Genomic DNA, 17984 nt, shown 5'->3' with positions numbered 1-17984 from the left:
AATAAATAAAATAACAAAAAATATATATTAAAAGTTAATTTAAAATATAAATATAAGAAACTGTGGTTAGCTAAAAATGAACCACTTATGGCTATACTGGACCCAAATGTACCTGTGCCACTGCCCCCTCTTTACCACAGGGGTACCTGGCAGCTCAATTCCTCTATGGTTGACCCTGTGGGTACCAGGACACCCAGCCTTGGAGGTGGACAGGACAGAGCTGGTGTCTCACAGCTTTGGAAGAGGGGCACCCTATCTCCTGGAGCATCCCCAGCAGAAAAGCCACTTGGTTGAGGTGTCAGTACACATGCTGGGGCCTCATTGTGGGTGGGCAAACAGCCCCCATTGTCTTTTTTTTTTTTTACCTCCAAGGTTATCACTGGGGCTTGGTTCTGGCACTACAAATCCATGGCTCCTGGCCATGTGCCCCTGTCTGGTATGGAAAGGGCCTAAGACAGCTCTTAGAGCCCACAAAGTGTCTAGTCAAAAGCTAGGATCTGATATGGTGGCAAAAGAAGAAGAAATAAGGGCAAGGTACAAAATGCTGCCTAGGCAAGGCCCGCCTAGCTCTCAGCTTCCTTTCCCAGGCCATTGCTGGCACCAGCACCAAGGGGAATCCCAGCGATGTGGGGGAAGGAAGCAGGAAGGGGTGGGGGTGGGAGGCAGAACTAGGTCAGCAGCCCAGAGACTTCTGCTGGTGGCCCCCTCAGTAGGGGTTGGGGCTCTGATGCAGTCCAAGGCTCACCAATTGTAGAAAGTCAACTGCAGGCTCCCTGCCCCTCCTGGCTCATGGTCCAGCAGGAGGCAAAGGATGGGTGGGCTATGGGGCTCTGGGCAGTGAGGCCAGAGCCTGATAGAGCTCAGACCTATACATGGCTTGCATACAGGATGCCTGGCCCTGTGCCTGTTCCACCACCACCCTCATTTAGAGGCAGGGAGACATGGAGGGAGAGGCGGGAGATAGAGAGAGAGAGAGAGAGAGAGAGAGCAAGAAAGAGCATAGCACTGAAACTTCCTCCAGTGGGTAGGGGCAGGGCTTGAGCCTGGGTCATGCACATGGTAAAACAGCAAACTATCCAAATGAACTGTTTCACTGGCTCCTGGCCCCTATTCTCACCTCTGCCCTGGTCTGAGTTGACTGGAAGTGAGGAAAAGTTCATAACCCTTGGGTTTGGGGGTCAGGAGGGGGCATTTTCCACTGCAACTGGGTTGGCTTGTCCCTACCCCCAACCCCACCCCCACCCCCCTCGCCCTCAGAGTGAGGCGCTGACTATGCAAACCCTTGGGAACCAGGATGAGTCAGTTCAGACAGAGTGACTTCCCTGAGGAATCAGGTCTGGGAGATTCCCCCCCAGGGCTTAGTGGGGTCCCACCCACCCGTGGACTATGTAATAAAGCAGCATGAGGACATGGCACTTCCCTGGGGCTGTGCCCTGTCACCTGCTCCCCACAGTCCTGGTGCTGCTGCTGGCTTGCCGGGCCTTGGGAGACCCACACACATACACCATTACTCAGTGAGCAGCAGAAAAAGTCCTCTGTCAGGTTCAAGCCCTTAGTCCCCACCTGCAGGGGGAAAGCTTCATGAGTGGTGAAGCAGGGCTGTAGGGTCTCTCTGTCTCTCTCCCTCTCTATCTCCTCTTCCCTCTCAATTTCTCTCTGTCTCTATACAATAATAAATAAGTAAAACATAAAAAAATTATAAAAAAAGATAAAGAAAAAGTCCTCTGTGAGGGGCCAGGCAGTAGTGCAGCAGGTTAAGCACATATGGCACGAAGCCCAAGGACCAGCATAAGGATCCCGGTTTGAGCCCCCAGCTCCCCACCTGCAGGGGGGTCGATTCACAGGTGGTGAAGCTTATCCACAGGTGTCTTTCTCTCCCCCTCTGTCTTCCCCTCCTCTCAGTTTCTCTCTGTCCTATCTAACAACAATAGAAACAACAACAACAACAATAAGAGTAAGAACTACAATGGAAAAAGCCTCCAGGAGCAGTAGATTTGTAGTGCAGGCACCAAGCCATAGTGATAACCTTGGAAGCAAAAAAAAAAAAAAAAAAATCCTCTGTGCACCAATCCTCTGTCACATCAACCAAGGGCTAGGTGAGCAGGGCAGCTGGGCAGTGATGAGGAAGGAGAGGGTTGGCAGAGGACAGGCTTGCTCAGGCTAGGCAGGTAGCTACCGTGGTAAGAGGCACCCAGGAAGCAAGGAAAGTAGCTCTCAGAGGGACCCAGGAGGTCTGGTGGCTCTAAGGGCATAGCTCTGAGGGGCAGGAGTGGCGCTAGCCTGGTATAACCCCCAACCACTCTAGCCACCAGCACCACTCAGAAGCAACTCTCAGGCTAACTTTAAGACCAAACACCAGCAGGTGTGCTTGCAATGAGTGATGGGGGGGCGGGCAGTGAAGCTATGTGAGGGAGTCCCCTGGACCAAGTGGTCTAAGCACCTGGAGCCTGAATAGGGTTCAATAGGCTAGGCAATGTGGCCCGATGGCCCTACATCTCTCAAAATGGCACAGCCACAGGACTGGGCCATGGTGCTGCACCTGGTAGAGCTCACATGTTACCATGTGCAAAGATCTGGGTTTTAAAAAATATTTTATTTACTTATTATTGTATAGAGACAGAGAGGAATTGAGAGGGGAGAAGGAGGTAGAGAGGGAAAGAGACAGTCCTGTCTCACCACTCATGAGGCTTTCCCCCTGCAGGTGGGGACCAGGGGCTTGAACCTGGGTCCTTGTGCACTTAACCAGGTGCACCGCTGTGTGGTCTCACGGATTTGGGAGGGGGAGTGGTAGTTTCATGAGCAATGAAGCAGTGCTACAGGTGTACACTGTCTATCTCCTCCTCTGTCCTATCAAGTAAAAGAAAGAAAAGAAAAAAAAAAACAAACAGAAATGTCACAGCCCCAGTGAGCACACTGTGTGAGCTGCTTCAGCCCCCTTGCAGGGTCCTGGGCTCCTGGAAGGTCTGCAGCAGCAGTAAGTGATGGGTCAGGGGCCTACACTTGGCAGAGAAGTGGGCTGGAGCCCAGAGCATCACACTGGCTACACCTCAGAACTGCTGCCTGGACCAGAAATGGAACATCATGGGGCAAGGCACCCCTGGAGCCTCACTCACGGGCAAGCCCCAATCTGAGGCTGCGGGAAGTGCCTCATGCCAAACTGCTGGCCTGGAGCAGCTCCAGCTACAGGGACCCTGCCAGTCCCAGCGGTCACTTCCTCAGTCTGGCCTCTTTGACCACATGAAAACATGGCTGAGGCAGGCAAAGGAGGGTAGGCTTTCCTGGGGAATGCCACCAAGTAGAACATGCTAGAAGGTCCCCAAGCCTGCAGAGGCATTGGTGTAGACCTTAGACTGTGCATTTTGTCAACCACCTGTGACTAGTGCCCACTCTGTGGCTGGCTTGCCCTTCTCATGTGGTCCATTGATCTTCAGTCAGATGCTTCAAGATTATCTGTCACCCCTCCTCTTCACACCTGCCTGGGGGTGAGGGTGAAGCGCTGGGGAATTTAGGGACAACTCTGCAAGGGAATGAGAGAAGGAGGGAGTGGTGGCCAGCCAGAGGGGGTGCCTGGTCTTGGAGCTCAGCCCCGTCATTCATTGCACAACTTGGAGCCACAAGCAGAAGTGTGCAGGACGTCGCCAGGGGTAATTGCAGGTTACACGGAACAATCTAAGGAATTAAAATCATATTTTCATTGCACCATAAAAACATGCAAAGGCGGCGGGAAGGCGGCCCTGGGGCCAGGTGGAGAGCACCTGGTCTGTGCTTCTCTGGCTCCTCCCCATGCTCCTTGGGCAGAGCAGGCAGGGCGGGTGGGCCCACAGAAAAAGCCTCAGGCCACATGGTGAGTGTGGAGCCAGGCAGGAGGAGGACCCCATATGGGACAGAAACCATGGAGACTTAGGGCTTCTTCATTGCGCCACACTAGTGCAGGCTCAGAGCCTGCACAAGGAGTCCACCACTCCCAGAGAACCATATTACACCTCCCCCCCTTTTTATTCTTTTATTTGATAGGACAGAGAGAAATTGAAGGGGGGAGAGGGAGAAAGATAAGACTCCTGCAGCACTACTTGAATGCTTGTGAAGCATCCCCCCTAGAGGTGGGAGCTGGGGGATTGAGCCCAGGTCTTTGCACATAGCAAGCCACACTGCACCTTACTGCACCAACATCTGTTCCCCACATCTTACGTAGGCTTGAGATCCAGGTGTACAGCCACATCGATGGTGGGGAGGGAGAGGGTAGCAAGCAAGTTACAGTGAAGTTACTATCTCCACACTCTGCCCTATGGGGGTATCAGGTTCTTATCCCCAGGCCCCAACAGAGTGGCAGGAGTGCTCAGCCCCATGGCCAGGCAAGTATTATTGAAACAGCACATGGCCCCAAGAGTGACACGATGAGATAGTCACCAGGGCTCTTTGTTGCAGACTTTTGTCTAAAACACTCACCACCTGTGACTTGCATATTGGCACTGTCTACCTGGAAGCTGTGAGCCCCTATGCAGGGGCACAATCAGATCCAAGGCCTCTGGGAGGAGGTTGTGGAAACTCAGGGCCACATGGGTGGCATCCTTTAAGAGCTGTTCCCATGCAAAGGAATCCTCCTACACTTCTGGTGGGAATGTAAACTGGTTCAATCCCTGTGAAAACAGTCTGGAGAACTCTCACATGGCTAGAAGTTGACCTACCCTCTGACCCTGCAATTCCTCTCCTGGGGATATATCCTAAGGAACCAAGAACACCCAACCAAAAAGATCTGTGTGCACCTATGTTCATAGCAGCACAACTTGTAATAACTAAAACCCGGAAGCAACCCAGGTGTCCAACAACAGATGAGTGTCTGAGTAAGTTGTGGTCTAGATACACAATGGAATACTACTCAGCTATTAAAAATGGTGACTTCACCTTCTTCATTTCATTCTGGATGGAGCTTGAAGGAATTATGTGAAGTGAGATCATCCAGAAAGAGAAGGATGCTTATGGGATGATCTCACTCATAGAACCTAAAAAATGAGAACAGAATTGAAAACACAAAGCATAACTTGGACTGGGTTTGGTGTATTGGGCCAAAGTAAAGGACTCTGGGGGCGGGGGGAAGATTTGGGTCCTGATGCATGATGGCAGAGGAGGGCCTAGATGGGGGGTGGGAGGTTAGAGTGCTGTGTGGAGAATTGGGAAATGTTACACATGTACCAACTACTGTATTTTACTGTCAACTATAAGCCATTAATCCTCCAATAAAGAAAAAAAAATTAGAGCTGTTGCCAGCACCTACACAACTGGTTGATGAGACTGTCGTCAACAGCAAGTGGATGCTGGGTCCTTCCTTGCCTAGGTGATGACATGGGCCTGGTGCACTGGCCAGAGCAGATGTCAAGACACAGCAAGACAGTTTCTGGGGAACAGAGAGCGTGAGGGGAAAACACCTGCATAGTATACGCGGTGCAAGGACCTGCGCAAGGATCCTGTTTAGAGACCCCCAACTCCCCACCTACAGGGGGGTTGCTTCACAAGTGGTGAAGCAGGTCTGTAGGTGTTTATCTTTTTCCCTCTCTATCCTCCCCTTCCCTCACAATTGCTCTCTATCCTATCCAATAAAACGGGAAGGAAAAAAAAAAAAAAGGCCTCCAGGAGCAGTGGATTCGTAGTGCAGGCACTGAGTACCAGTGATAACCCTGGAGGCAAAACAAAACCAAATCACCTTCAGGGGTCCATGTGGACAAAGACATTGACAGTACATTGGCCACTAGTGATGGCACTCACCCTAAGCTCAGTCTGGTATGTCCTGGGCCCCCCCACAGTAGCTGTATTATTCATATCATCATAAAAAGAACACAGCCATTTCAGGTTTCTTGTGCACCACACACCCCACCCCAGCTCCAAGGAAAACAGGGGTGCCCTGGATTCCCAGGAGCCCAGCAGTATTAGCTGGCCTCTGCAGACGCAGCTCTCTGCCTCCCAGGCAGGGGAATCCCTCGTCCCCTGTGTGGAGGCGCACAGCTCCCCGCAGGATCGAAGCTGGGGCGTGCCGCCAGCCGTGCATTAAATGGGACACGGCTGATCTCGCACTGCACTTGTCAAGAGGGCCTGGCCCGGCCCAGCACTTGGCGTCTTAATTGGGCGTCTGAGAGCTCCTGCACACGCTTCACACCAAGCAAGGGAGCGTCTGAGGCTCTGGTAGGCCCATTAAGATGCAGAGACATTCCTTTGTTCCCTGACAAGCAGGGTCCCATCCAGGGCTCCCGAGCCGGCAGACTAAGTGATGTTTTCTTAAGGAAGACATGAGATTAACCACTGCTAAAGCCTCAGCACAATGCCAGGCCCTTCCCATCACTGTCAGCACTGTCTCTCTGAGAAGTGACTGACAGGTGTGGTGGTGCCGACAGGCGCTCCCTCACCTGTCAAGCCTCAGTGTGCAGGATTAGCCTGAGCATTGCCGACAAGCTGACGTAGAGGGCCACAATGGGAATGAGATGAGGTGCCTGACATTTGTGGGACAAAAAGCCTCTGACACCCCTGTCAGCTGTCACCCAGCCACACCATTGGCAGGTGGTTCTTCGACAAAGCCTTCGCAAATATCTGCTGGAAGCCCGGCCACCTCCTTTCTACAACCCACGACATCCCTGCTCCCTGACTGGGAGGAAGAGCAGGAATCTTCCAAGGCACAGGTGCTGGAGGTGCAATGCATGTTGAACCTGGGCCCCCAAATGACAGAGGAAGACAGGGGGTGGAGGTTGGGCAGGGACTAGATATCCTGGGACACCCCCATACTGCTCATTCAAGGGGATGAGTTGGGCACAGCAGTGAGGACAGGTTTCGGGGAGACACCCTCTTTATTTACACTCCAGAATGCCACAGAGGCTCAGACATGGGCAGCCCGGGTGGGTTTCTGCACAAGTCATCATTATCTGGCATCGGGGGCCTGGTGGGGCTGGCCAGGCATGAGGACTGTGAGGTGTGGGGACTGATGGCCCCCACAGCCATCCCTGCAGGGCACATGAGCAGTTCATCCATACACACCATCCCAGGGGCTACCTCAGGGGCCCTCTGCACAGGGTGAGGCTCCCCCAGGCTTGGGCATCCAGAATCCTGTCAAGAATGAAGGGGAGGGTCAGAAGCAGGGAGAGAACTCATCCTGTAGAATCTTAACACCCATAAAGTCCTGGATTCAAGCCCCAGAATCACATGGGAACACCATAGCAACAAGGGAGAGACCACGGTTGGTGGAACTGTGTGTACTATGGTATCTCTCTCTCTCTATTGCTGTCTATCTAGAATACAATGAATGAAAAAATCATTGACAAGGACTATGTGATGGAGCACCTGGTTGAGTGCACATGTTACCATATGCAAAGATCAGGGTTCAAACCCTTGGTTCCCACCTGTAGGGTGGAAGCTTCACATGTGGTAAAGCAGTGCTTTCTCTCTCTCTCTCCCTCTCTCTCTCTAACATTTTGTTTTATTATTGTTATTATTATATTTTTAAAAGATTTTATTTATTTATTAATGAGAAACATAGGTGGAGAGAGAAAGAGCTAGACATCACTCTGGTACATGTGCTGCCAGGGATTGAACTCAGGACCTCATGCTTGGGAGTCCGATGCTTTATCCACTGCGCCACCTCCTGGACCACTATTATTATTTTTTACTGCCACCAGGGTTATCACCGGGGCTCGAGGATGGCATTACAAATCTGCCACTCCCGGCAGCCTTTTTTTTTTTCTTTCTTCTTTTCCCCTTTCTATTTCATTTGATAGGGCAGAGGGCAATTGAAAGGGGAGGGGAAAATAGAGAGAAAGAGAGAAAGAGAAACACCTGCTGACCTGCTTCACCATTCATGAAGCACCCCCCCCACAAGGGGGAGTAGGGGCTCAAACTTGGGTCCTTGTGCATGACAATGTGTTTGCCTAATCAAGTGTACCACTACCTGGCTCTTGGTGTCTATTTTTCTCTCTCCCTCCAGTCTTCCCCAATCAATTTCCCTCTGTCCTATCAAGTGAAGAAAAGAAAAGAAAAAAAAAATGAAATGAAGCAAAATGGCCACTGGAAGCCATGGATTCATTGTGCAGGCACCGAGCCCCAGAGATAACATTGGTGGCAATTAAAAATAAGTTGGTGGTTGGGAGTAGTGCTATGATGTACATACAAGGCTCTAGTACCCTACATAAAAAGGGGGTGGGGCTGGGAGATAGCTCACCCAGTTGAGCTGTATACAGAGTCCAAGCCTCTGGCACCACACTTTCTGTACAGGGAAAGCTGTTCAAGTGGTGGAGCAGTGCTGTGGAGTCTATCTTTCCCTCTCTGTTTGTATCTGTGACCAAAAGGAAAAGAATGTGGTGGAGGGGACTAGGATAGGGCAGTAACATCTCCCATGATCACATGCAGGAGAGTCCTTCCCTCTGACTGGCTGCTACAATACAGAGAGAACTGCACCAGTAAAACAAATTTGAGAGACTGAAGAAATAGTAAACAGTTAACACAACAGACTCTCATATCTCATGCACCTGATGTCCCAGGTTCACCCCCTGGCATCACCATAAACCAGAACTAAGCTGTGCTCTCGTAAATCAACCAATCAGTGGATAAAGCATTGAATTCTTACACATGAGGTCCTGAGTTTGATCCCCAGTATTGCATGTGCCAGAATGATGCTCTGGTTCTCTCTCTCTCTCTTTATTTTTATATTTTTATATTTATTTATTTCCTTTTTGTTGCCCTTGTTTTTATTGTTGTTGTAGTTATTATTGTTGTTGATGTTGTAGTTGTTAGAGAGGACAGAGAGAAATGGAGAGAGGAGGGGAAGACAGAGAGGGGGAGAGAAAGATAGACACCTGCAGACCTGCTTCACCGCCTGTGAAGCGACTCCCCTGTAGGTGGGGAGCCGGGGGCTCGAACCGGGATCCTTATGCCGGTCCTTGTGCTTTGTGCCACCTGCGCTTAACCTGCTATGCTACTGCCCAATTCCCTCTCTCTCTCTTTTTAATATATATATTAAATATTGATATATTTTATATGTTATATATGTTAATGTGTATTAAAATTAATATATATTATTGGAAAGAGACAGAGAGAAATTGAAAGGGGAGGAGGGATAGAGAGGGAAAAAGACAGAGAGATACCTGCAGCCCAGCTTCACCACTCATGAAGCGTCTCCCCTGCAGGTGGGGACCAGGGGCTTCAAGCAGGGTCCTTGCACACTGTAATGCATACACTTAACCAGGTGCATCACTGCCTTAATAAATAAATAATTAATTTAAAAAGTAAAAAACATAATTTCTCTTGAAATAAATAATTTAAAATAAGTAAAGAATAAACACATAGAAAACAACTCTGAAGTTAAAAGTCTTAGACTCTTAACAAAATGGCTATGCTAAGTGTAATGTCATGGAAAATGCTTCCTCGAGACACCCTATATCAGAGGGAGCCTTGCTTGGGGGTGGGTAAGCTACTGGAGCAGAGAGCCCTAGGCCAAGTCCCAGGGTCCAGTTCCCACAGGCCCCTTGGCTGCCACTTGGTCTCTCAGACCGGTCTCTGAGCATCTTGTAGGATTCTCACTCTGTCTGTAATCTCTGTGTCCCTGAAGGGAAAAATGGGGCCCATGGGACCCAGCCCCAGGAGAAGGTGATCAATAGGGGGACACCCCAGGGCACCTGCTGGGCCTTGAAGGACATACTGAGACTGAAAGAGATGAAGAGATCCAGGAGGCGGGCAGTGGTGTACGTGATTAAGTGCATATAGTACTAAGTGCAAGGACCTGCACAAGGATCCAGGTTCGAGCCCCCACTTATCACCTGCAGGGGGAAACGTGACAATCTGTGAAGCAAGTCTGCAGGTGTCTCTCTTAACTCTTTCCTTCTCTATCTCCCCCTTCCCTCTCAGTTTCTATCTGTCCCAGGAGCAGTGGATCCGTAATGCCAGCACTGATTCCCAGGGATAACCCAGGAGAAGAGAGGGGGGGGGGGGAGAGAGAAAGAGAGAGAAAGACAGAGACAGAGAGAGAGAGTCAGAGAGAGAAATCCTGACTACTGGTGTCCCTTTGGCAGTGATCAGGAGGTGCCCCATGGTTTATTCCTCTTCCCAAGAGGGCTGGGCTAAACAGCACTCCTGCGGCTGCAGCCACCACCCTCTGGGCTAACAGGCTGAAGGCATAGCCCTGCCTGAGCCAGATGTGGAGGAAGTAAGCGTGAAGCAGCATCTCCACCTTCTGGGCAAGACAGAAACAAGCCAGGGCTGCCACTATGCTCAGGGCCAAGCAGGGGAGAATGCTGACTCCTCTACCCAGACACTCACTGAGCCCAACCTAGGGACTCCCCCTCACCCTGTGCCCACCTAGGACAGGCTGCCATAGGTGTGAGCCCAGACTTGACACCTCTTATGAGTGGGTAGTGGCAGTGGGAAAGTTGGGACCCAGGGGTGCCTGAGAAAGGTGGGGCACAGGACTTACCTGAGGTGTCTGAGGTGGCACAGCCAGTGCAGACTCCCACACACCTGGAGACAGTCACTCCCATTGACCCTCTACTTGTCTGTCCTCCCAGCATGGGCCCCATCCTCAAATACGGGGTTGAGCCTACAGGTGTACCTGGACCTGAGCCTCCGATGAACCTGGATGTGGGGTAGCAGGTGGACGGCATGTCCCAGGCCCGGCAGGGATGGCGGCTTAGCCTCAGCAGCCCGTCACGGTGGGGTCTAGACCTGAGCGCTTGGAGATGCGCAGCTTGGCCACCTCCTCGGCACAGGTGGGGTGGATGCCCACTGTCTGCATCACTTGTGTGTAGGAAGCCCCACACCTAGATGCAGGGGAGAGGGGAACGTAGGCAGCAAGTCAGTGATTCCCATCACTCTATTCCCAGGGTAGACACTTCAAAGACAGCCTCCTCACTGTCCTCCAGAACTAGCTCTCACTCTGTCTCCTCCAGATAGCAGCCAGAGAACATGTGATTACTGATGCTGGCCTATCCTCCCGACCTCTAAGGATGCCTGGTGCCTGTAGAAGCCAAGCAGCCTCAGCAACCCCAGGTCTTTCCTCCTGGGCTCCAGCCTGGTCCCTGCTGCTCCCAGCTGCCCCTGGGGGCTAGATTTCAGTTATTCCCTCCCACTCCCTAGCTTCATCAGGACTGCCCCAGTGAGCCTGCTCCTGCTTGGCCCTCTTTCCACTACTCTGCTCAGCACCTATATATGTGTCACTACTTCTTAGTGCATTCAGCATGACCACCCCAAGTCCTATTTGCTTCTTTTGAGACCTGGTACATGTGGATGGCTCAATGGGAGTTGCCACCACTTGCTGCCAGACAGACCACACCAGCTCTTTGTGTGTGTGGTGTGTGTGTCCTGGATAATCCCCAATGAATGCAACGATTGTGAGCTTTTGAAATATGGAAGAAGGGCCTGCAGTGCCTGGTCCACACCCTCTTCCCAACATCCACATGCTATCGCTCTACTAATTCCCTCAAACTCAGCATCTCCACACACAGAGGCTAGAACTCATCCTTCTAGAAGAACACCAGGCCTGGGAGTCTCTCCAACCAACAGGGGGTCTTGGTGGTTTGATTACATTTAAAAATTTTTAATTTTAATTTTATTTTAATGAGAGGTACAAAGAAAGGGGGCCAGGTGGTGGCACACCTGCTTGAGTGCACATGTTACAGTGCCCAAGGACCTGGTTCAAGCCCCCGGCCCCCACCTGCAGGGAGAAAACTTTACAAGTAGTGAAGCAGGGCTTCAGGTGTCTCTCTGCCTCTCTCCCTCTCTAGCTCCCCCTTCTTCTGGATTTCTGGCTATCTCTATCCAATAAGTTAATAAAGATTAAAAGAGAGAGAGAAACAGAGATAGAGACAGAAAGAAAAAGACCAGAGCACTGTTCAGCTCTGGCTGATGGTGGTGCTTGGGCTCGAACCTGGGACTCTCAGGCATGAGAATGTTATACATAATCATTGTGCCTCCCCAGCCCTTACATTTTTAAAGCCTGCAGGAGACACAGCAGCTTTCTGCTACCTATACTTGCTTTTCTGTTAATTACCTATTCATGCTTTCTTATTCTATATTCATCCTATAATTATTATTGATTGATAAAAGCTCTTTGTCATATTCAAGGTATTAGCTCTTTGCAGTGGCATTATTCCCCCTCAGGACTTTGTTAGGGGAAGGGAGATAGCATAATGGCAATGCAAAAGACTTTTATTTATTTATTTATTTACTTATTCCTTTTTGTTGTCCTTGTTGTTTTATTGTTGTAGTTATTATTGTTGCTATTGATGTCGTCATTGTCAGATAGGACAGAGAGAAATGGAGAGAGGAGGAGAAGACAGAGAGGGGGAGAGAAAGGTAGACACCTGCAGACCTGCTTCACCACAGGTAGGGAGCCAGGGACTCGAACCGGGATCCTTACGCTGGTCCTTGTGCTTTGCATTACGTGTGCTTAACCTGCACAAAAGACTTTTATGCCTGAGGCACCAGAGGTTCAATCCCCAGCACCACCATAAGCCAGAGTTGAGTAGTGCTCTGGTAATAAATACATAAATAAATAAATAAATAAAGTTAGATTCTTTCCAAAATGCGTTCAGTCCAGGCAAAGCATCAGCATGCCTGCTACGGGTGGAGATGACTCTGTGGCAGAGTCATGGCTTTGTCCCAACCGATCTGCTGAGCTGGAGTTGGCGCTGGTCCCATAGTCCCATGGACAGCCTAGCCTTCCAGCACTCAGCACAGGACAGTGGGCTGGGTCTCCAGGGTAACCCTCAGCTGCTCTGCTACCCCAGGGAGGACTGCATTGCCCACCAGGAGGCTCCTACAGAGCTAAGCTGAAGGTGCAGCCAGTCCATAAACTTCGTTCCAGTAGTCATTCAGGACAGACCTGGCCATTAGTGCCCTGTGACATGCACCCCATGACTAGGGGCCTCAGGCCACAGCCCTGACCTCAGCCCGCCCTGCAACAACCTTCCCAGGCCTGAGCCTGCAAACCAGCTGTTGTGTCACCACGTGTGTGTGAGGGCCAGGAGGGCAACGGTGGGCCTGAGGCTCAATGTAGCCCTCCCATCTGAATCCCAGGCTGCCCACAAGGGAGGCTAATGTGCCCCTAGGACATCTGGACTAGACTCCCAGATGCTTTAGCTCCATTCTGTCCTTGAACCTCTTATCCCCCCAAGGCCAGGTCTCTGCTATAACCATATACACTAAGTAACCTGGGGCTCCCTGCAGCTGTGCACCCTAAGAGTTCAGTCCTCCCCCTGTTCCCTTACCTCTATTTTACTCATGAAGCTCAGCCCTGTGAATGGGGGCCCTTGACCCTACTCACTCTGACTACGTAGAAAAAGACCCCACAGGGAGTCCTCATCCCCTCCCCACCAGACTGCCCAGATAGTCAGGGACACTCGGTGTGGCTCTGGCTTTACAGAATTTGGCTGGAGAAGAAAGCTGCCTCTGGCTGGCTAGACCTGCCACATCTGAGGGAGGGTGCTCTGCTGACAACATGTCTCGCCCTACATGAAAGCCCCAGCAGTGCATCAGCTCCTCCACTGTAGTGCTGCCAGCACAGCAGGCGAGGACACCAGTGTGAGCATCGCGAAAGGGCCCCGACATTCCTCAGGACTTACTTGATCCCCAGAGCAAATCCCTGAGTAACTTCGCCTGCGTTGGGACCTAGGAAGTGCAGGCCCAGCACCAGCTGTGGGGGCTCCCGCAGGCACACCATCTGAAAGACACATTGTCAGTTGCCAGTCTGAGGGTGGGGTAGGGTGGAAGACCCAGGGAGAGGAGGGCTAGCAATGACCCTGAGGGCACGGGTGACTCTGGTGAGCCCAGGGAGTGAAGGGGGGGACAAGCCCCTCTGGGAAAAGTCTCCCACTGCTACCTTTCGAAGGGGCTGTGCGGGTATTCCCCCACCTCCTGGCACTCACCTTTATGTAACACTGGGAGGCATCACGTTCAGCCACTGTGAACTCCAGCGGTTTGTAATACGCATGATAAACCTGGGAGACAAGACTAGGATGACTAGATTCCATGGCTGCAGCAAAACCAGCCCTGTGAGCATTTTTATACCTTCTGCAGGTTTTCTGGGGGTGTGCTGGAGACCTAGAGTGACCTGCACAGCTTATAGGTTGTGCCCAGAGGTAAGAACACAGCTGGTTGGCTCAGGAATGCACCCCTCTCTCCTGCCCACAAGTAGTCAGCCAGTGGAACCCCACTGTTTGTGGGATGCTCTTCTTCTGCCTAGGACAAAACCCCCAGGAGCCAAAGCAACAGAGTGGGCACGAGGTGGATTAAGCAGCGCTCTCTGCACCTCAGTGCAGGGCATGAGCACTGCCCAGAAGTGCACACTGGGTGGATGTTGCAGAGCGGGTAGGGTGGCCTCGGGCAGTGGGAGGAGGACCTGGCCCAGCAGTGGGGCAGCAGCAGGGGACAGGCAGTCCTCTGGCCTCCTTCAGGGCCCCCCTTGGTGCTTGCTAGCCCTCACTTGAGTCAGGAGGAGGGGCAGGCATGGGGCAGCCCCCCCAGCCCACACTGGAGCTGGCGGACAAAGGCTTTCAGCACCCGTGAAGGGTTCGACAGTGTGTTCAGGGCTGCGTCTCAAGTAAAAAATGAGCAGGGCCCTCACATGTGCTGCACAGCCATTATTAATTAATGGCACGGCAGAGAATATTGTTCTAACTAAGACAGAATTGAAAAGAAAACAAACAAAGGGTATTTGGCCATTCAACATTGTGAAACATAAAACAACATTATAAAATGCCTTGAACATGTGTCCCAGTGTACTTGTGATGAATCAAACAAAAATAGCAAATCAAGTACAGGGGGTATGGCTGGCCTGTCAGGCCTGACCTGTTGATGGAAGGGACCAGGACGCTGGGGCAAGGGGCCAGCTCTGGAGCCCATGACTCACTCCCAAAGGGCCCTGGGCCCTGCTGTGATGGCAGCCTTCATGGCCTGGCAGGTCTCATAGCCTCCTCGTGTCCCGCCAGGCCCCCTGGGATACTCTGATGCTGCCCTCCCAGGGCAGACCCCGAAACACTCAGGGCCAATGCCCAAGCTTAGGTTGCTGGGGCCCATCAGAACTGAAGCTCTCTGAAGAGGAACAGAGGCAGAGGCCAGTCTGGGGAAGGCATCTTGCCTGCTGAGTTTGCCAGAGGATTTGCAGCAAATAAGCAGAGGAGAGGTAAGCAGAGGTCAGAGGGTAAGAAATGACACCTTTCCAGATGGAGGAAGAAATATGCCCCCCCAAAGCTCCCTCATTTTGGGGAGCTGCCAGGCCATGGCCATCATCCTGCCCAGCAAGACGCAGGCCCTGGGAAGCAGAGACCTAGCAAGGTTGCTGGTCCATGGGGCCACTGTCAGAGAGAGACCGTCATGTGTGTGAACATTCTAGAAGCATCATGTCCAGATAGCCCTGTGTCCTTACTTCCACATGGTCATCTCCATGGCGAGCCACAGCCTCCTCCTCAGATAGCCCCACGCAGCCATACTCCAGCGGGGTAAAGACAGTTGTGGGAACCTGGAAGGTGATCCCAAGTCAGGCCTAGTTTTGTTCATTTTGGAGGGGGTTCCTAAAACTGACCCCCACACACACACAAACACACACTGGGACACAAAGAGCAGTAATCACAGGCCAGGTCCCAGTTGTGTTGGCTGCTTGGTGCCAGACAGCAAGTGGATACTCCCTCCTCTCTGGGTGGTACTCCCAAGAACTAAACTTCATGTGCCTGCACCCTCCAGCCTTCTAGGTCACACCTAAGCCTTCCCAGCCCACACATGGCCTTCAGAAAACACTGGCTACTCACGTTGTCATAATCCATCAAGTCTGCAGACTGACCATAGAGCCGCTGGGCCAACAGTTTCCCTGCCATTATTGCTGTGGGGGTCAGCTCTGGTCGTCCCTGATGAAAGGAAGGTGAGACAGGTCACTGCAGGGTGAGGCAGAAGGGACTCAGTGCAGGCCCCACATCACCACCCAGTGCCACCCTAGGGGTGCATCTCCCATTTGGAGGCCCTCTGGCATGAGCAGCTGGGGCCCTGCATGGGCATGTTTCCCTCTACACTGTACTATGGTGAATCTGTGGGTGCAGCCCTCATGGCTGGAGGAAGTGAGCCACTCATGGACCTAGCTGCACCATCCATGTTCACCTGTGGCTCCTCTCTGAAGCCCCTCTTCCTGTGGGTGGCCTTGGAGAGTCAGCCCATGACAAAGCTCAAGAGGCCCTGCTGCTGTCCCACCATCCACATTCACTGGGAGTCACGCAGACAGGCCATGCAGATGCATTCTGCGTACTCCTCACATGTACTCGGCTTGTGCACCATGGTCCACTGCAAACTCCAAATTAGAGTGCTGTGACGCCGCCAGAGGCCCCTGGGTCCCAGGGCATGTCTTGCTCTGAGAGCTGGGAGTGCACAGCACCCCCCTATCCCACCCCCCCTCCCCGCATGCGTCAGCCTGGGACCAGCTGCCAATCACCTCTGGAGCAGCAGGAAATGCAGATGTTGTTTGACATTCCAGAAATGAATAGAGATCCGCAGAGATAAACTCGTGAAAGCAGCTCGCGCATTCCACTGGGCCTGACTAACTGCAGAAACGGAATACGGCATACAATATCTCACTAACAATGGCTACCCCACCCACCCACTAGACTCTTCTCTGCTTCTCTCTAGACCACCAGATGTTAACTCTTCTGGGCACTCACAGAAGAGTTATGAGGGGACTTCTTATTTTCATAAATCCTGCCTTAGCGTGCTATCTATTCCTGGTAACACAGTCACAAACCAACCTGACTTCCCTGAGCAGATGACCTCACCAATGTGTCCCAGAACTTCGCCTCTCTAGAGCCTTGCCTCAATAGGGAAAGATAGAAACAGTTGTACCCCTCCTACCTTATGCTTTTGTTCACTAATCCTTTCTTAAATAAAAAAAAAAAATAAAAATAAAAAAAAAGAAACAGGCTGGGGGTATGGATCCACCTGCCAATGCCCATGTGCAGTGGAAAAGCAATTACAGATGTCCCACCTTCTGCATCCCAAAAAGAATTTTGGTCCATATTCCCAGAGGGACAAAGAATAGTGATGTTTCCAATGGAGGGGATGGGGCATGGAACTCTGGTGGTTGGAACTGTATAGAACTGTACCCCTGGGTGGGGGAGACAGCATAATGGTTATGCAAACAGACTCTCATGCCTGAGGCTCCTAAATCCCAGGTTCTATCCCCCAACCACCATAAACCAGAGCTGAGCAGTGCTCTGGTGTTTCTCTCTCTCTGTGTCTCTCTCTCAAAAAAAATTAAAAATAAATAAAATTTTAAAAAGAACTGTACCCGTTATCTTACAATCTTGTTAATTATTAAATCACCAGTTATATATGTGTGTGTGTGTGTGTGTGTGTGTGTGTGTGTGTGTGTGTGTCTGTGTGTCTGTGTCTGTGTCTAACACACTGGCATGAGCCTGGTGACTGCTGAATGGCCCTAGGGTACACTGAGGGCATGGCCGGGATGTGAGAATACTCTTGGCCAACACCTGAAGTGCTGCCTTAGGCACAGCACACAGGACAGATATAACCCAAGAAGGCCACGCCCAGGCCTGCCTGGTTAAGGGAGCCAAGTCAGCATGACAACCAAGGACATACCAAGCTACTTACTCCTGTCCTTACCCACAGTCCAGTGAGCTGACTAGAGATGACCAGAAAGTGGGAAGGGTTAACTTTGGAAACTGAGCCCCAGTTTGGTTACCCCCACATTCTGCTTCATGAGACTGGGAACACAGGAGGGGGGTCTGAGGAGCTGGAAAGGGAACAACTTGGCTCCTATCTGCTGAGTGACCCTTCCAGTTCCCTGGGGACACCAGGGGCTGTGTTGGCCCAGCAGGAGGGGCCTGTGTGGGGTCATGTATCCAGCAGGACAGACCTACAATGCAAGGGAAGACTGATCCTTTAGGAACTAAAGTCCAGTCTCACAATGCCATCTCCACCTGTGAGCCAAGTTCCCCCAAAGTCCCCGCCCCTGTGAGATTAGCAAA

The 17984-nt window shown here is 51.6% G+C and overlaps 1 protein-coding gene across 3 annotated transcripts in view; it reads right to left on the bottom strand.

The window, feature by feature from the left end:
* Positions 1–6811: 6811 nt before the first annotated feature.
* TXNRD2 (thioredoxin reductase 2) overlaps positions 6812–17984 on the bottom strand; it is an 83877-nt gene continuing 72704 nt past the window's right edge. For 2 of the 3 annotated variants that reach the window (XM_007533926.3, XM_060193499.1), the window contains exons 13-18: positions 15768–15863; positions 15389–15481; positions 13890–13961; positions 13587–13684; positions 10577–10784; positions 6812–7086 (exon numbers count right to left, since the gene is read on the bottom strand). In XM_007533926.3, the coding sequence (XP_007533988.1) occupies positions 10661–10784; positions 13587–13684; positions 13890–13961; positions 15389–15481; positions 15768–15863 (483 nt within the window). In that variant the 3' untranslated portion in view covers positions 6812–7086; positions 10577–10660. The other variant, XM_016192873.2, reaches the window with a different exon arrangement.

This window comes from Erinaceus europaeus, chromosome 1 (assembly GCF_950295315.1).
Source record: "Erinaceus europaeus chromosome 1, mEriEur2.1, whole genome shotgun sequence".
NCBI lineage: Eukaryota > Metazoa > Chordata > Mammalia > Eulipotyphla > Erinaceidae > Erinaceus > Erinaceus europaeus.
The sequence above is the reverse complement of the archived record's forward strand: the minus strand, read 5'-3'. Positions and strand labels throughout refer to the sequence as shown.